This window comes from Columba livia, chromosome 2 (genome assembly GCF_036013475.1).
Source record: "Columba livia isolate bColLiv1 breed racing homer chromosome 2, bColLiv1.pat.W.v2, whole genome shotgun sequence".
Classification (NCBI taxonomy): Eukaryota; Metazoa; Chordata; class Aves; order Columbiformes; family Columbidae; genus Columba; species Columba livia.
This window is the reverse complement of record NC_088603.1, coordinates 122,167,280-122,186,782: the sequence shown is the minus strand read 5'-3', so window position 1 is coordinate 122,186,782 and position 19,503 is coordinate 122,167,280. Positions and strand designations below refer to the sequence as shown.

The 19,503-nt window shown below is 40.0% G+C and overlaps 1 protein-coding gene across 10 annotated transcripts in view; it reads left to right on the top strand.

Moving 5' to 3' along the window:
• The window catches only part of PLAG1 (PLAG1 zinc finger), a 50,062-nt gene extending 31,175 nt beyond the window's left edge, over positions 1-18,887 (top strand). For 5 of the 10 annotated variants that reach the window (XM_065053579.1, XM_065053580.1, XM_065053583.1 and 2 more), the window contains 3 exons: positions 8,201-8,300; positions 12,070-12,428; positions 13,021-14,970. In XM_065053579.1, coding sequence (XP_064909651.1) covers positions 12,187-12,428; positions 13,021-14,284 — 1,506 coding nt within the window. In that variant the 5' untranslated portion in view covers positions 8,201-8,300; positions 12,070-12,186 and the 3' untranslated portion in view covers positions 14,285-14,970. Of the gene's footprint in view, positions 1-8,200; positions 8,301-12,069; positions 12,429-13,020; positions 14,971-16,315 lie in introns of those variants that run through there. The other 5 variants (XM_065053584.1, XM_065053587.1, XM_065053586.1 and 2 more) reach the window with 2 other exon arrangements.
• The last annotated feature ends 616 nt before the right edge of the window (positions 18,888-19,503 follow it).

The window sequence follows — 19,503 nt, the reverse complement described above, 5'->3', positions numbered from 1 at the left end:
TAGCAAAGGCCATTGTGACTAAATGTGACACTTTTTACTTAACATAAGGTTACAATAATCTATGAAGTATTTTCTTCTCAGATAACAGCTGTTCCTCGACTGTAGGGTATATTGGAAGATTAGCAGCTGCTTGGAAATTGGGCACTCTTGCTTACTCATCTTTTTGGGGGGACAGGGATAACAGGCAGAGGAGAGAAAACAACCAGGATCAGCGTTTTAATTGGAGTAGCTCCAATAAATCATACGAAAGTCCAAGGTTATGAAAAAAGCAGTGCTAAATCCTGTCACAGTTTTTGCCCCCAGGCAATGTTTTTCAGGCAACCTGATTCAGGGCAGGACTGGGCTTCCACTACATTCTTTGGACTACTGCACGGTTACCACCTATAGCTGGGATGCAGTGTATGTGCTGGGGATACTGCCCTTTCTTTGTCACTTTATTTCTGCCTTTCACGTGTTGTCTTTCTGTCCCAGATGTGAGCTTCCCAACCATCTAACTTAACATCATGAGGGAAATCTAACCCTTGTGAATGGTCTCGTGCTAGTACAGTCCTTGCAGCTTCTATGTGGTATTGCAAATTTTTTCAAATATCACCTTGCCCCTTTTATTTGAGCATATTAACTATTATTTGGGCTTGTTAGCTGGAAGGATAAGTACTACCCTTTTTTTTTTTTTTTTTTTTTTTTTTTTTCATTTTCTTTAAACATCAGACAAAAATTGAGGTAGTGTAGAGGATTTCTCCATACCCAAGTGATGAATCACTGGTTGGATTATTGAAGTCCCATGTTTTCTGGCTTCTAGTCCAACTTTATTTGACAGACTTTGCTATTTAAAACCTGTCCCTGCCTTCTGGCACCCTGTTAATTTCTCCAGCACAGCCAGTTCCTTTGTGCTGTCTGCCTAGCATACCTTCAAGTGAAATTACTGAACTCTTTGGTAAGTTTTACTTTCTCAGCTTCAGTGAAGAGCGCAGCACAGAGTGGAGTGACAGGTGGCTGCCTTTTTCTGTACTGTTCCAGTTCAGACCATCTCTCTCTGACCAAGCAGAGATCACTAGCTGCACAGGATTGTGCTGTGTGGTGATACAAGTGAGTGGAGTTTATCTTGTATTCAGTGATGTCATTGCGATTTCCATCTAGCAGACTGGAGCACCAAAAACCCTTGTATTATACTTGACTTATTACTGAAACTGTTAAAAACGTCTTGTGTTATGATTTATGTTAGATGACTCTCCCTCAAAAAGCAAAACTTGTAACTTCCTACCCTATCTAGTTGTGTTCTGCAACCTAATTATGTTGTTTAAATGGTACATCTTAAAGTATTCAGGTTTAGAGAAATCTTCTGAAATTTAAGTATGTAAAATCACAGTTTTAGAGGTAATCTGGACCAGGCAGGCCTGCACTGAAACCTGTACCCAGGCAATTTTGGTAGACACTATGATAAAGCATATAATTGGTGGCCACCTGAGTAGGTATGATTATTTGGTAAGAGTCAAAACAGCATTTTAAGAGACTCCTGTCTTAAGGAGTTGGAGTTCTTTGGAAGTGTCAGCAAGAATTAAAGATGCTGTCATTCAAAAATCAAAGTGAACTTTATCAGTAAGGCTTTTTAAGAAAACTAAGGAGCCATAATGTGAGAGGGAAGGTCTTCGCATAAGTAAACAATGGATTAAAAGGTAGGATCAAAAGGCAGGAGTAGGATGTCAATTCTCAATTAAAGGAGGATCCCAGTTAGGTTCCACACAGTTGTAAATGGTATCTGTCAGTATGGAGATGAGCAATTGAATGAGCAAGTTTGCCATGAAGAACTGAGCCAGCTGTTGAGAACAGTAGGAGGATTTTAAAGTGCTGAAGACTGTGCAACAAAATGTGTGATGAAATTCAGTGTAGGTAAATGGCAAAAACTGAGGAGCACTGGCCATAACAATCCAGATTGTAGGTAAGATTATGAGTTTCAGCTCAATATTACCATTGAGGCATAAGATTTGGGGATTGTGATTCATGATTCTGTGAGATGATGAGCTCATTGGTCACCGCAACACAACCCAAGTGTTAAAGGAATGAAATAGAAAACAAAATTGAGAATGTCAGTATGAGAGTGTGTGCTCCAGTTGTGTACTGAGTGCTGTGTGAACTTCTAGAGCCCTGATCTCAGAAGAGATTTATTAGAACTAGAGAAGGCTTAGAGAAGGTCAGCAAGGATGATGACCTCCATGGGGTGGCTTCCATATGAAAAACACTTCTGTAAACTGGGACTTTGGTCTGGGAAAGGAATGAATTGAGGACAGTGTCATGGAGATCTGCAGAGGAAGGAAGAGGCAGGCTAACTACTGCCTTTCAAAACAGATACATACACAGTTAGGAGGGAAGGTAGATTGAGAGCCTTCGAGAGGAAAAGGTTCTCCATAAAATCGTAGTGGATTTTTGGGACAACTTTTCAAAAGTATGCTGTAGATACTAGAAACTGATACTGTTTCCAGGGGGAGCGTAGACTATTGCTTGGAAGGGTGATGTGCTGAAAGTTAAGTAACAGAAACCACATATTGTTCAGGAAGTCCCTGACATCAAAGTAGCTGGAGGTCAGAAGACTATTGGTGAGAAATACCACACATGCATGACTGGTTCTGTACTTTTGGCTATTACTGGAGACAGAATACTGGTCTAGTTGTACCATTAATCTAGCCTGCACACTTTATCTCATTTTAAGACATTTTAAGATGTCTTCAGACAGAGGAAAATCATGTTCCTTACAAACATGAATTAATTGCTGATCATATTATTGTATAATCTCATAGACACCTTCAGGATGTGTATTTGGTTTTACTTGTACAGGATTTGCTTTTGATTTTGTTATAAAAATGACATGGTCCTGTATGGAGATTAAATGGTAACCAAAGTTTGCTTTCAAAGAAGAATCATCACTGTAAAAATGGATGCAAATTATTCATGGAATCACCAAATAGTTAGGGTTGGAAGGGACTTTCAAAGGTCATCTAGTTCAACCCCCCTGCAATGAGCAGGGACATCTTCAACTAGATCAGGTTGTTCAGTCTGGCCTCGAATGTCTGCAGGGATGGGGCATCTACCACCTCTCTGGGCAACCTGTGCCAGTGTTTCACCACCTTCATTGTAAAAAAACTTCTTCCTCATATCTGGCATCAGAAAGAGGGTCGTGGTGTGATTCCAAAATACGTGAAAGCACTTTTGCAGGTTTTAAACATTCTAACAGTAATTGCAGTATCAATGTTACTTGTACCACAGCCTCTCCAAAGTTTTTAGAAAAACATCTATGGAGTGCCATAGAGGTTCTTAAAAAGCTCATAAAACCATAATCATCAGATCAGTTAACTCTAGGCAGCTCTTGTTTCCTTCAATTTAGTGTATAATCAGGAATCCTTTGGAACATTTAGTAACCAAAACTGAGCACTCAAGACTTAAAGTGGACCAAAGTAATTTGAAGCATGGAAAGTTCACAAAGAGATGCTGGGTAGTATTGTGATTTTTGTTTTACTTTAAATTACAGACTATTAGGTCATGATAAAACAAACGTTGGTAAGTTCATGTTCTACTTTTCCAGAAACTTGGAAAAAACAAGACAGGCATGATAGAATTTTTCTTCTATATTCTGAAAAAGGTTATGTAATATTCTTTCTAGTGTAGCATATTATAAGAATGAGTTATTTTCTAAAATTAAAAAGCTGCTTGTCCAAATTTCATTACTGTAGTACAGCTTTCAAGAATTGCAAATAGTCTTATGCTCATAAAAAAAAATGTTGTATTTAGTAGTCAAATCTATATCAATAGCTATTTTCATATTATGGCTACTGTCCTGCAGCAACCTAGTGGTTCTTCCCTCCAAATGCTTGCTTTATTAATTAATAAAAGGTAGATTTAATCATTTTAGTGCCTTTGTTTCCCTTGCTACCCATATTTCACACTAGTTTGAAAGGATCAGGGTTTTTTCCTGCTCAACTTTATGCAGTTTCAGTAAGTTTCTCTGTTTTGTGGATGTTTTCCAAAAAAAAAAAGAAAAAAAGAACAACCAAAAAAAGCAACGAACAAACAAAACACAAAGACTTTTTTAAAATTTCCCATTGATGAAATATCTTAGTAGTTGTATTTTTCTACCTTCTAGATAATATTCTTTGCAACATAATCATTGTTCTGCACACAGTAAATATTAGTAATGTGCTGCCCCTAACAGCAGACTACAATAGCTGCCTGATTTTAGTTTCAGTGCTTATGTTAATTCATTGTGTTCTAGATGTTAGGCTGTTTCCCCAAGGGGGAAAGTCTTATGTGTTATTATCTCTAACTCATTCGTATGTTTATACCTAAGATCGTTGGATAGATATTTTCACTGTTTTGCCCATATCATTCAATTTCCCTGCAGCAGCTTTCACGGGTGGTTCTGCTGTGTGCTTGGGTTTGGTTGTGTCCCCCTCCAGCCTGTGTGCGCTCTTGCTGCTGTCCTACCACGCTCCCTTGGCCACCTCTTTATACTGTAGGCTAGGACTTGGATCCATGGAGAAGGATTTCTCTGAACTCAGCTGCCTTGCTATAAAAAGTCCTGAAGTTCACGATAAGATAAATACACCCTTGTATATATTTGAAAACAACAAACACCAAACTCTGTTCTTTTGTGGTTAGTTTGCGTATGTGTGTGTGCTCCCCTTACATGAAACACTGCTGTACAGTATGGCCAGTGCCTACATCTTTGAATGGTTATTTACAATAATTGCTGTCCAAAAATGCAAAAGGCCAAGTGGATTCACCCACCTCTCAGTGCCGTCTCATTCTCCTGGGACCTCAGCATAGACCCTTTTGTCTTTTGACATCTCTCTGTCAGCCTGTGAGAGAACAGGAGCTATAAACCCCAGCCGGTTCCTGGCTGCTGTCAGGTTCTGTACCTGTTGGCTCTGTCCCTCTCGCTGCCCGCCATAGGAAAGGCCACAGTGGCTGGAGGCAGGGCCCTGGGGCTTGAGGTCTGTCCCTCCAGCCATTTGGCAGTGCCATGTTTAGAGACAGTTGTGCCAGGTGTCTTCTTTGTTTAGGGGAGAAACATGTGCATACGTGTTGCTTGCTGTTCACATCTTTCAGATTACACAATGAAACAGGCAGAAAATTAAATGAAGTATTACTCTGTGAAAGTGCAGGCATGAGCTGCTCCTGGCCTAGGGAGGCTCCCTTGTCAAACCCTTTTGATTAAGTCTCATCTTAGCGATGCCCATTCTTCCTCCTGCTTTGTCCTACAGCATCAAAGCCTCAGTTTGAACTTCCAGATGTAGCGGAACTCGGGCCACTGACACCTCCCTTTGTTGCCCGCTTCTGCCTCTGGCCACATCTATCCAAGAACAAATGGAGAATCAGCATCTTCGTACCAAAGACATGATTCTCCTTCTGAATGTGGGCATCAAACAGGTCTCCTTTAAAGAGTGTTCAAATAAATGCGGATCAGATGGTCTGCCAAGATCAAACGGTTCTTGTTCTTGGTATAGACCACTGCATCAGTCAAAAGACTGACTTTAATTCAAGAAGGAGAAAAGTACCCCTGAAGTCGTCAGTACTTCAATACCTTTGTCAATTAAGCATGGATTTTTCTTACCCGCTTGACTGTTTCCATTGATGGGATAACCTTCTCCAGCTGAGATCTTCTCTTACTGAAAGTTACCTCTCTGTAAGAGAGACCTCTGGAAGTGCCGGGTTGGCAGCTTGTGCTACCTGCAGCTACTTTGAAATGAGTCTTCTGTTGCTAAAAGTCTAGCATTTTTCTACAAAGTCTAACCTGGAGTTATCTGAGTGTTTGGAGAGTTAGCAAAATTAGTGCCTCATGGATACTGGAAGGTCTGATAAATTCTAAGAATTATAATCTGAAAATTACAGAAGTCATATTTTGTTACTAGTTCCCAAGTAGTTTTGGGGCATGTACACGTGACACTGCTTTTTGCAGTGTGATGTGGAGGATAATTTGAGGTTTGTTACTCTGTTAACATTTTTCCTAACTTATGTGATTGAGAAGAAAACTTAATAATGCTATAGCTATAAGCAGTTAGGAGAAGAATGGTACGTCTTTGTCCAGTCTCCTGCCTCAGAGATTGTCTAGCACTAAAAGGCTTCTGAGAAAGGTGGTCTAAAAATCAGGATTATCATGGGCAACTTTTGTGTTCTGTGCCTAACAAAAAGTCTGATTTATTGCCGCAATAGCTGACGTATTGCCACAAAGCGTAGGAATTTTCTTAATTTTTCTGCTTTCACTTAGTCCTGTCAAATGTAGGAGATGTTTTCATTATTCATACAAACTTTTCTCCTTTTGTGTGTATGTTGCTAAGCTCTTTGCTTAATAATGGTCTTGTAGAAGTCAATATCCTGGCTAATTGTAGGTATAGCATTGCCTTCATTTGGATCCACTGCTTTGTGATTTTGCTGTACTCATAAGATAATAAGAGTAACTGACTCTCCTCCTTCATTCTCTTTAGCATTTTAAATCCCCCTGGCATTTACCTTGCTTATTTACTTGTTCCAGGTGCTTCAGTTGCCCCTGACAAGGTCTTTCCATGCCTCTGATGGCCCATCTCTGAGGGCATCTGCTTTCTGCTAGAGTGACTTCAGATGTGTGGTGAGAATTGAGCACCATGAGCATTTAAAAGAAAATATTGAATACTGCTAAGAGGGCATTATAATATTTTAGACAGATTTTTTTTTTTCTGAACAGGAAATAGTCTGTAAATACCAAGAGTGGAGGGACTAAGTCCACAAGGACTTAGTTCATTACATTTATGTGGCTGTCTTAAATATAATCTACTTATTGTGAGCTACATTAGTAAAAACACCTGGATAATGAAGTTCTTCCTTTCTGCTGCAATAGTGGAAGATGTTGAGATAGGTGTCACAGGGTAAATGATTTATAAAGGACTTGCTGGGAGAGGAAGTGAGAAGTCACCAGCATTTTCTTCCTGAAACAGGGTGATTTGGGGACCTTCGAAAGAGGAGGTGAGGGTTGTTCCCCCTCTCTTGCTCATTAGTTGAAAACAGTTTTCACTTTTTCTTTGGATACTGGAGCTGTTTCAACCTCCTGCCTGTATGTACAAAGCCTCAAATAAATGCTCCTCGGCTGTCAGAGCTTCAGTCGGTTGCCGTGAAGCACTTTTGCCTTCAAGAGGTGTTGAAGGATGCGGGTTTGCTCGCGTTCATGCTTACCAGCAGAGGAGGCTGGGGCTGTGTGAAATTGAACTCAGAACCAAAAGCAAGAATGCTTTACTGGAGTGAATGGAAAGGGAGAAGGGAAAATGGTTTGTCCGGGGGGAAATATTACATTACTCTGGGGTTCCTGCCAAATACCTTCAGCCTGGTATGCCACGTGGGGTGTGTGCACTGTATAGGGCTTTGCCTTTACATATCTGGAAGAGTTGGAGGGGATAAAACCTCCCCTGTATAATGAGTCGTTGAACACGTTTTCCGCATATACCTGTGTCATCCAGGAGGCCTTTCAGCAAGAAAAGGAAGACAAGCTGCAAATTTACAAGAAGATGGTGGCAGGGAAAAGGGAGATGTAAGGGAAATTCCAGAAAGGCCCTCTGGATTTGCTCAGGCACACCTAGACTTGCCCTGTATTGCGATTTACCTGTAGCATGTACATCAAGAGGCTTTATTATTTTTTTAAAATTAATTTTATTTTCCTTTGCAGGTCACGTTTTAAGCTGCTATTTCCTGTATAATTAAGCAGAATGAAGGCATTAGGTTCTAGTAAAGTTGGGCCTAATCCAGAAATCTTCTCTTATTCAGTCCTTTCTGAGTAAGAAAGTCAAGTCTGGCCCCAGCATTTAACATGTTTCACTGTTATTTCTAAATTATTTGTGGTCTGTGATTTTTTTGTTTGTTTGTTTGTTTTGTTTTTATCTTTATTGAAAACTCCTTTGCTTTTGTCTAATTTTATCTCTTTATGTGTTACTGTCCAGCATAGCATTAGTTGAAATGATGTAAGTATACTGCGAATTGAAGTGTATGATTACTACTGATAATGCAAGAATGATTGATTTCTGCGGTTTACAATTAACAGTACATAATGTTCTGTGCATGGGTTGGATCTATCCCTTTTAACTTTTCCTTTCCGATTCTTTCCAACCCCCCCCCCTTGCCGCATCCCAGCCTTTCTGAATATACTGTTTTCGCTGGAGTCTAGTCCGTTCTTCCTTTTGTTTTTCAGACCAGTAAAAATGGGAAGTACTGGATTCTGGTTTCCTCCAAGAAGAGTCAGCGGAACTGGTTAAGACCAAAATCTGAGGACTTTAGTGGGCAAACATCAGGTGTGCATTGAACAGAGGCTGCTTTAATCCTGCTTTAAGTATATGCTTCTTTAAAAATAGTATTATATATGAGCTTTTTTGTAATGTGTTTGTTATATTTGATACTGCATATAATCGTTCATCTTGCAGTTGTGAAAGCACCAATAAGAATGAGGATTTTAAGTGATAATATGTTGAGACACAAATGGGCAATATTATTCATAAAATTCTTTCAGCTGGTCTTTGGAAAGTGTAATATTTGAGGATCAGTGGGTTTTTTTAAGTTTTATCTCCATTGCTCAGTCTATATATCCACAAGAAAAAAAAAAAGGTTATTTGCTATTAAGAGATCAATACTGAAGTTCTTAATTGCCTTATCTGTTGAGAAATGGTACTGAGATAATAGTGCGTACATGTTTTTTTAATAAAACACTGTCATGGTCAAAGATTGGATCCACACTATATTTGTTCTAATGATGTGTTTTTAAGGACACTTAAGCAGTTCAAAGTCAGCTTAATTAGTTGTGATTATGGAGCAACAAAACCTGAATTCTTCATCTGTGTCAATGTTCTGAGTTCCATCTGGTACAGCAGCTAGCTTACCTCACGTTTTGGAGAAGGTAACAGTCATGTTATATTGGCCTGAATATAGGATGGCCTCCAGTCTGAGCTGTGATCCTTGCATTGGGAAAAGGAGTGAGAAGGTGTCAGAGTTGTTAATTTAACAGTTAAGCCTCATATGCTGTTCCACAACAAACACTGCTTTTGGCCTCACACCAGACCCTGCATATCACCCTTCTGCATGGCCGAATATCCTGCATCTCCCCAGCCTAATGCACATGCAGTCCCTCCCCATCTGCCCCCATCCTTGTGCCCTTAGATGTTCCCAGCTCCCATGCAGTGCTCCCTGCACCTCCCTGCCCCCACATCCTAGTTTTGTTCCTTGTCCCTCCTCATGGCAGTTCATCCTTCCAACACACATCCTTCTAGCCATGCCTGCTTCCCTTAGCATGGAGGCCACTTGCTATTGAGCTATGGACCCAGCATGGTCAACTTCACTGCATTCCCCAGCAGCAGACTGTGGAGGCAGTTCCCTTGCCCTTTGCCACCAATGCTGCCTGTCCCCCTCAGGTTAGATGTGGATTTGGCAGGGGGGCGAAAGAGTCCATAGCCCTTTCTTACCCTATGAGGCCATAGGTGCCCCAGGCACGAAGCGAGGGCCACAGCGTCTGCGCTGTCGGCTCCGTGCGGCAGGTCTCGTATAGGTGCCCGTGCGGTATAGATACACCCTATGTAAGCACAGAGTGGGTTGGATTTTTTTTCTCCCTCAGAACTTTATTTGTGAGTAGAGACTAGGCTAAAAAAGATTTCATTTTATATTCAGGTCAATATGTATAGAAGACCAGTGTGTTCATTTACAGGGAAACACAATTTTATTATCTGATTCTGATTAAAGCATATATTGAAAATCTCTCAATCTACAAATTTATCACAAGTTCATTGTGAATCAGACTCTCCTTTTGTTTATATTGGTGACTCCATTGAAGTCTTTGGCACTGGTCTTCATTTACTTTTATTGCAGAAACACTTTGGTCTCAAGTCTCCAAACAACTGCTCTGTTTTTTCACTTATGAGCTAGAAAGCTGCTTGTAAGACTGAAAATAAAATTAAGCTGATTCTTTGAAGACCTGTGCTTGTTCCCACTCACGGAATTGATGTCTTCAGGCTTCATCTCATGAGTGGGAATGAGTCGGAAACAAATCTGAAATGATAAGAGTCCTTAAAAAAACACCTTTCTTGTCACTGGGTAGCTTTAAAGAGGTTCATGGTTCCATAAAAAATTTGCGAGAATAAAGGTGGTCTTAAAAAACTTCTCGCTTATGGAAGGTAACATAGTTTAACCTCCATTCAAGGACTATAGGGTTGAAAGGCAGCAGATTTCCATCTTGGTGTGCCAGTGTTTCTCTCCTCTTATAAAGACAAGGGAAGAATTTGGGGGAGGAGGGAGGAAGAGCCATAGACAAAGACATACTCTGTATACACATTTCAAGTGGAAATCTCAGTCTAAAGCTTTCATAAAATGCAGACATTAAAGAGGTGCATCCTCTTCTCTCCGTCCCTGCTCCCCAGCCCTCCTGTCCTGCTATGTGTAGAGAACAGCCCATCCTTTCACCCCACTTTCTTCCAGGGACACACGAGGGCTCTTTCAAGGACAGTTTAGTTGTGCCCCCATCTCACTTGGGCGCTGCTCTCTGCTCCCTCTCTGGAGCAGTTGGCTCCCTCCACTTCTGCTGAGCCTCAGCAGGGGAGAGAGGACAGCTGAAAGTGGGCAGCCTCGAAGCTGTCCAGCCTCCCCTCACTGCTGGTGGGGAAGAGTCTGGTCTGTGTGTCAGGGAGGAGACATTAGGCTGAAGCAGCTGCAGCCTGGTGCTCTCTGCCCAGCACCTGGCCGCTTGGTTCCACCTGTCCCAGCAGCTGCTGCCTTCCCCGGCCCTGCTGCCGGGGCCTATGGGGGCGGCTGGCCGCCACACCCTCAGCCTGACCGCTGCCCCTGGCCTCACTGCTGCCCAGCCCAGCCGCCTCTTGTGCAGCTGCCCCAGCAGCGGCCAGAGAAGACAGCAGCTGTGAGCCACGACATTGAGGCAGGGGGAGTGCTGCTTTTGAGGGAGAAAGGCCAAATTTTAGGGCTTTCCTGTCCTGCCTGTGGCTTGCATTGAGTGCTGCCCTCCTGCCATCTTCCTCCTTACCCCTGCTGCCACAGAGCTCACACTTGACCTTTCCTGCAACAGGTAGCACTGCATTTGGTATCTAAAGTAGCAACTGTGCTCCCATGATGAGAAAAGGCTGTCAGCTACCCCTGACAAAGGAGGGCTGTTAAGTGCCCTGTCATGGCAGCTGCCCAGTTGCTACTACACGTTACCAGATGATGAATTTAAAACTGTTTGCCAGGAAGTCATACGCAAGCATCGTGCACCCCCTTTAGCTGAAAGCCTCTGGTTTAGTTCACAGTTTGCAGTGCCCCAGAAGAACCAGCTAAGAGCCTCTGTCCTGAGCTAGGCTAAACCTCAGCGCTTACAGTGCTCACACCTTGCAGAATAGCGTGAGGATGGTGGGGGTCTCCAGTGCTGGGCTGATAAAACCCTAATCTGTGTAATCTATCCCTAATCTGTGGGATTTCTGTTATTAATGTGTCAAGTGTCTGTTAGCAGAATTTCACCTGGCATTGGCAAAACATACATTTTACTAGAGTAGATGTGCGGTAGTCACAAGGAAGAGGTACGCGTGAGAACGTGAGCTTTGACCCCCCCAGACTGTCAGCATGGGTACTACTGCTTTTTGCACAGGTTCTCAAACATTTTGAGGCTTACAGATTTTCACTTTGATCACTCTGTGTGTGGATGTGTGTGTGTGTGTGTGTGTGCGCACGCACCTGTGCAAACGCCACAGGCATGGCTTTAATTCCTTGGAAATCCAAAGCTGCCAAAAGCCATCTGGGTAGGTAGGCTCTTTGCCTGATGCCTCCCCTAACCAGACAGAACCTTTGCTGTTCTCCATCAGTGCTTGAGGGGAAGGTTGTGAGATGTGATTTCAGGGCAAATGTGGATCTGTTCATCCTGAGCAATGCATTTTAAGAGTTGCAGCAAATAGTGTAAAGAAACCTACAGGTATTACATTAGACCAGCTGAACCTAATTTTATTTTTAAGTTTTATTCAGAAGCATCACATAGCAAGTAAACTTCAAAATCTAAGTTTAGTTACAAACTAGTTGTTTCTTATTTTTTTTTTCCAGTCCCCTTTTGCTTTCTTTTACGACCACATGAAACTTGAGAAGCCATCTAAAGCTAAATCATTTAGTGGAGTTGGGCAATTCCCAAGTGTCCAACAAGAAGGCCTGGTTTAGGCTGCGATGGCCACTGTCATTCCTGGTGATTTGTCAGAAGTAAGAGATACCCAGAAAGTCCCTTCAGGGAAACGTAAGCGTGGTGAAACCAAACCAAGAAAAAACTTTCCTTGCCAACTGTGTGACAAGGCCTTTAACAGTGTTGAGAAATTAAAGGTTCACTCATACTCTCACACAGGAGAGAGGCCCTACAAGTGCACACAACAAGACTGCACCAAGGCCTTTGTTTCTAAGTACAAATTACTAAGGTATTAAACTCTATTTATCTTTCAGATTATATTATCTATTTTATGTTGGCCGTGTTAAGCCGTGTAAAAGTATATATTTGTGTACACCTTCAGCTGATTGCAGAGAGGATGTGTTAATTAAAGTAGCCATTGGATTGTTTCTAGAATTCTAAATTACCTAAGTTTGCAAGCTAATGTCTTTGATTTTGTTTCTTAATTTGTTTTCTGCTTTTGTTTTCTGTTTGTTTGTTGTTTTGTTTTGTTTTGTTTTTAATGAGCATAGAATTTTCATTTGTATAAGGAATTGTCATGAGAAAAAAGAGTATGGACTGAAATTTTTTTGGCTTTGGACTTTTACATGAGTACTTTCATACTTGCCCATATGCCCCTGTTACATTAGCTAAAACCCACCAAAACTAAAGTGTCAATTTAAGAGAAATGGCTCGCATTTTGCTATATTTAAATTTGTCGAACTGTCTTTGTAGTGTCATGCTTTCAGTTAAAAGGTTCTGTTGCAAAGCAGCCTTAGCATAGTATTTAGCTGCCATTAAAAAATGAGCACGTGTGTTTTTTGATCAAAATAATTACTTACAGAATATATCTGTGTTTAAAGGCATATGGCTACTCATTCTCCTGAGAAAACCCACAAGTGTAATTATTGTGAGAAAATGTTTCACCGAAAAGATCACCTAAAGAATCACCTACATACACACAATCCCAACAAAGAGGCCTTTAAGTGTGAAGAATGTGGAAAGAACTACAATACCAAGCTTGGGTTCAAACGTCACCTGGCTTTGCACGCTGCAACAAGCGGTGACCTCACCTGTAAGGTATGTTTGCAGACGTTTGAAAGCACAGGAGTGCTGCTGGAGCACCTCAAAACTCACGCAGGCAAGTCATCGGGTGGAGTGAAGGAGAAAAAACACCAGTGTGAACACTGTGATCGTCGGTTCTACACCCGAAAGGATGTCCGTAGACACATGGTAGTGCACACTGGAAGAAAGGACTTCCTCTGTCAGTACTGTGCACAGAGATTTGGGCGGAAGGATCACCTCACGCGCCACATGAAGAAAAGTCACAACCAAGAACTTTTGAAGGTCAAAACAGAGCCAATGGACCTTCTAGATCCCTTTACCTGCAATGTTTCTGTGCCTATTAAGGATGAGCTGCTTCCAGTGATGTCTTTACCTTCCAGTGAACTGACATCAAAGCCATTTACAAACACTTTGCAATTAAATCTCTACAACACTCAGATTCAGTCCATGCAGAGTTCTGCATCTGCACACCAAATGGTTGCCACATCGTTACCATTGGGAATGCCTTGTCCAATAGATATGGAGTCTGTCCATCCTTCTCACCAGCTATCGTTGAAATATCCGCTCGGTACTACCTCATACGCAATTTCTATGCCTGAAAAAGAACAGCCATTGAAAGGGGAAATCGAAAGTTACTTAATGGAGTTGCAAAGTGGTATGCCTTCTTCATCCCAGGATTCTCAAGCATCTTCGTCAAAACTAGGGCTGGATCCACAAGTAGGGCCACTAGATGATGGGTCTGGGGAGGTTTCCCTTTCCAAGGGCTCCGTTCCTATTAGCGAACCTCTAAACACCCCATCGTTGGACTTTTCTCAGCTGTTCAACTTCATACCTGTAAACGGCCCTCCCTATAATCCTTCTGTTTCGGTGGGAAACCTCGGAATGAGTTATACGCAAGAGGAGGCACATTCTTCTATGACTCAACTTCCACCACAAACCCAGGATCCACAAGATCCTAGCAATAGTATAGGTCTTGGGTCTCTGCACTCGTTGTCAGCAGCTTTCACAAGCAGTCTAAGCACAACCACCACCCTACCACGATTTCATCAAGCTTTCCAATAGGATGTACAAAGCTGGCTTGTTGCTGTCTATTTGTAGAAATGCCTTAGGTGACCATTTTTAACTTAGTGCCTACTATAAGACATTATAAATTCTCTGCTTTTTACAGTACCAATCTCATGAAGCCAGTAAGAAATTTAAATTAACTTTTTAAAAAATGTTTTGAAAGTGTTTATTCTCGGCTGTGTTTACTTTGTTTTTTGTTCTTTTGTTTTGTTTTTTTTCTTTATTTTATTTTTAAAAGCAGTCTCATTGTATTGTTTTCATTTTCACTGCCAACTGACACGTTTTAAATGTTCAGTACAGAGTCACCCCAAGCAAACTCTCAACACTCATCCCTTTTTAAAAACTTTTTCAACCATACCAGCTATTCCATTTTGTTGAGGTCTGTGGTAGAACTACCACTTTTGCCTTTTAATATATTTTACTATTTGCAAAGAATCTAGTTAAAATATGTATCATAAAGATGCCTGAAGATTTGGGAAAATATTCTGGAGTCCGTTTCCAAACAAATCCTCTTCCCGAATAGTGACACATCTGATCTGTTCTATAATGACAAATCTAGAATAATGACAAATATAGAATTCAGATTTTTCTGAAAACTTGTGTGTGTATATATAGAAGTCCATATATACACATGTACATATATATAGCATTTTGACTTGTATTAAAGTCATTATAAAAGATGTTAAGAATTTTGCCATTTTCTGGCTTAAATTTTTGTGGCCTGTTATGGTTAACAGAAGAAAAAAATTAGTTTAATTCTCTAAAATCATGGCTGAACAGAATTTCAACAGAGAATCTCTGCTTGTGTAAATGACATGTTTCAAGTTGAATTTGGAACTGTGTTGTGCTTTCTTGACTCTGGTAGAGGGAAACAGGCAAAATTAATGGCTGATCTTGAAATAGAAAAGTGTTGTAATGTAGTAACGCAGAATATTTTGTCACAGTTTTTGTTTTTATTCTTAGCTCGCTGTTTTTTCTCTTTAGTAGCGTAGAGGGAGTACTGCATAGGAATCTTCCGATAGTATGTTCGCATTTGTAGGCATCAGTCTCCTCCCAGCTGCCACCGCCAAAGGGTGGATCAAGTCCAGCCAGAAAGTGTTTATCTGTTTTCAGTTCAAAACTAGTGTGCAGTCAGAGAGTGAATGTAAATTTGCAAATACCAGTTTTTTTGTTTTGTTTTTTTTTGTTTTGGTTTGTTTTTTTGTTTTGTTTTGTTTTTTGTTTTTTATTGGAATGATCTTTTCAGTTGTGTTACATGGTGTGTTATGTCCTCCTAAGCAACAAGTTAGATGTTAATCACACTTTCTACACCTGGGTACTTGGTTAGGGACTTTTTGCCCGTTGCCAAGATTTAAAGACAGGACTCTTAGGAGTGAAGTAAAAGCATATTGCTTACACCACTTTTACCTAATGCAATATATTCTATTCCCCAACCCCTAATAACCAAAAGAGGAAAAAAAAAATAACCCTGTGATTCATGCAAGCAAACTAGATTTGCTGTAATTCAACAATAACCTTCTTTTCCTTGTCATTTTTGTACAAGGAATTAAAAAATAGAAATCAAGTGCATTAATATCTCTCAAACGACAACGAGGATTCATGCAAGGTTTTAAGTGGTTAAACTAAATATACTTCACAGAAACAAAAGTTGCTCCCATTTAAGGAGCTCATGCTCCGGATGTTTTATCAGTAGCTCCTGCTTTTTTTTTTAATTCTAGGAGCAATATACAGGTGTAGTTTTACTATTTTATACATATGTGTATTTAAATTTTATTACAGAAAGAAAACATTTTTTATAAATGAGTGTTCCAAAGGCATTAAAATAAGGATGTATTAATAAGGAAAAACCTTTGAAATTCTGCAAACTACTCCTAGATTTTGGGTTTAGGAGCATATTGCAAAGTGGGCTTTTAGCTCTGCTTCATGACGGCTTCTTCTGGTTTCTGTGAAACAGATTGCTCGCTTACTTACATCTTTAGCTGAATGATTTGTTCAATATTGCTTTTTTTTCTCTTCACCTTTCTAAAGGAAAGAAAAACACAGATGAACAGAGCACAAGATGAATGCAACCGAATGTAACTCTAGTTTAAATCAGCAACCATAACGCATCTAGGAAGAACTCGGGGTTATTCTCAATCCTTCAAATCAATCTGAGATGAAGATAAACTAACTTAATTTCTCCAGTGGGTTATGTCCCGCGTGGAGCTGAGCATCTACAACTCCCCCTGCAGCAGAGGCAGGTTGCGAGCGCTCGGCATCCGGCATCTGGCACACGAATTTCCAGTCCCTAGCGACTGCGCATCAGTCTCAGTTGCCAGTTACAATTCATTAAACAAACAAACGAAACAAAACAAAGTAACAACCAAAACCTAACAGACACTTTGCCAACACCCATTTCTTAGCGCGTAGCCAGAATCCTTACTACTGTGTTCGTGCCTTAGCTTCCTGAAAAGGGATTGACATTTCACTTTGGAGTTAGACCTACATTTCACTTGAGAAATAGGGACCTCAGACAAGATATTGAACCTCATTCAGTCAGGGCTTCAGTGGGGGCTGCACCGAGCGTGTTTGCCGCTGAACAAGGATGTATGGTAACATGGAAGCAGACTGACACTGTCAGCAATACTGCCCGCACCACAGTGCTTTGGAATATCACTTAGGCAGAGTCAATATTGGCCACTACTAAACCGTCAAGTTTTTAAAGCCTGTTTTCTCGATTTCAGATGGGTTCTCAGAGGGAGGGGGGAGGGCTGGCTGATCCTGCACCGCTCTTTGTGCAACATCTAAACTTCTACTAAGGTTGGGGTTTGGGTTTGTTTTTTGGATTTTTGTTTGGTTTTGTTTTGGTTTTGGTTTTTGTTTTTCTTTTTTTTTTTTTTTAATATATATATTTTTGTGTACTTGTTGCTTGTGCTTTATTTAGTAGTAAATTGTGGAATAGAGTGATTTATTGTTAATTTGGCAGTAGCGGTTTTTAAAAACCATATACTGACTGAAACATGAGCCAGAGCTGATTGCTTTATTAAGCTAATAATGAATGTTAAGAGTACATATTTTCAGGATCATTTGCCTAGTGAGCTAAACTTGTATTATAGGCCAATATTTTTAAAAATAAAGCTTGGTCAACCTCTATGTTACACATATTACAAGATATAGCACTTTCAAAAAGAAAAACCTAAACCTTTTAAGAAAATTTCTTACAGGTTATGCTTTTTATTATAAAACCTTTTATTATAATTTGTTTCAAGTGCCATTAGATTACATATATGTAGGCCTTTGGTATAATGCTTTGTGTACAAAATGGTAGACATTGTAATTTTAAACAGGTACATTTTTACAGTGTTTTCTTATCAATTTGCTATATTGCACAGAACCAGTGTGTCTTTCTTAAGGGTTTTACAATGGTTTTTACTAGGTTTACATGTTTCAAACTACACTGTCTTCTACTGCCATTTTGAATACCAGTCAAAAAAATTAGGAGTTTGTCCTCACCTATTGCAAACTGTGTCCTCTGGAGTTCTGGATGGTAAACTACGACAAAATTGTTTAACGTGCAGTATTTGATACAGATTTTTTTTATCGTATCCTATCACCGCTATGCTGCTGTCTGAAGTTAACTTAGGGCCTGATCCTGCACCCGGAAAGGTGGAGGGGAGCAGGATTGCATCCTTCGTTATGTCTGTCTCATACACTGGTTTAGCAGCTCGTCCTGTATTCTTCTCAGTCTATAGATAAGCCTCTGTAGTAAATGTACTTATCTGGTAGGTAGTAAACCGTACGGGCGTAGCTGCCCGTCCTGCATCCTCCCAGTGTACAGTTAAAACCACAGGCTACTTAGCATCGTGCTCAACGTACGAGTAACGCCCCAGTAGTTCAAAATGTGTTTGGATAGTCCCAAAGCTTTTATGCAATAAGGGTGTCTTACTTTTGTTGGAAGGCAGTGTCTTTTGATAACAGTTATCTAGCCCTGGAAGTGACACAGAACTATTGCTAATCATATGTAAACACTTTTCAGTATAAGCTTCAGTGGTACAGTTGAACCAGAGTGAATGTTTATCTCCTCAGAAACACTCCTGCAATATTGTTATATTGGATCATGCTGCTAATGTAACTTGGGATACAACTCCTCTCATGGTGCTACAAACCTCCCTGTCTCATTCAGATGTATTTTTACCCATAGAAAAAAGGACTATACTAGACCTATAGTTGTATGATATATTTTTATACTGTGACTTAACTTGTCATTAATGAACTTTGTGCAACACCACAATGTATTCATATGCACTTGCAAAAGTAAAATTTTGGACATACAGATTTAAACGCTGACAAGCCCAGCTCTTGTTCACAAAAATAGATGACTGCTAGTTAAAATTTTATGTGGGCTTTTTATATGGTGTGAAGGACATACTGTGTATTACTAAAAGCCTTTGAATTTAAACAAAACCTGGGAAAAGTATATTGGGGAATTATGACACACCCAAACCTGACTTGGATTGCTGAAATTATATTTTTAGCTAGTGGAAAAATTGTTTGGACTTGTATGCTAAAATGTTTTAATGATAAGAGTTTTGAGTCAAAAATAGAGAAAAAAGAAAAAAAAGAACACAGAAAACCCTGCATTCCAGACTGAATTTGTATATGTTTCTTGCATTTAAAATTTGCTATCCTGTGATATGGGAAATTGAGTTGCTTATCATGTATATGTACTTTAAAATGTATTCACAAACTACTGTTGTATTTGTATAAAATATAGACAAAAAGATTGCATATATATTTTTGTGTATAAGCTCTGTAAAATAGCAATCACATTATGAAGCTGCAGCAGAACTTCATTTTAAACATTCACATCCAAAGAAACAGACTATTTATTGTCCACATACCCTGATTAAAAAATATACCTTGCTGCTATTAAACAATAGTGCTGCAGCTTCTTGTGGCCTACAGTGTTATGTTTGCTGTACAAAAATATGTGAACTCCACAAAATATATCAATAAAATTACAGAATGGTTTTAGTTAATGAATCACTTATGCCTGGCATTTCAATGGACAAATCTTGATCTGCGTGTGCGGGATTGCAATAAGTAATTACAGAATACGTCCGGTTTTGCTGAGTGTAGTTATTTTGAGTTGCAAAGGTATAACTGTCTTTCTAATTTATGACTGGTAAAATGTCAGTTTTTCAGAAGATCTTAAAGCATAAGTATCCGTGTTTCAT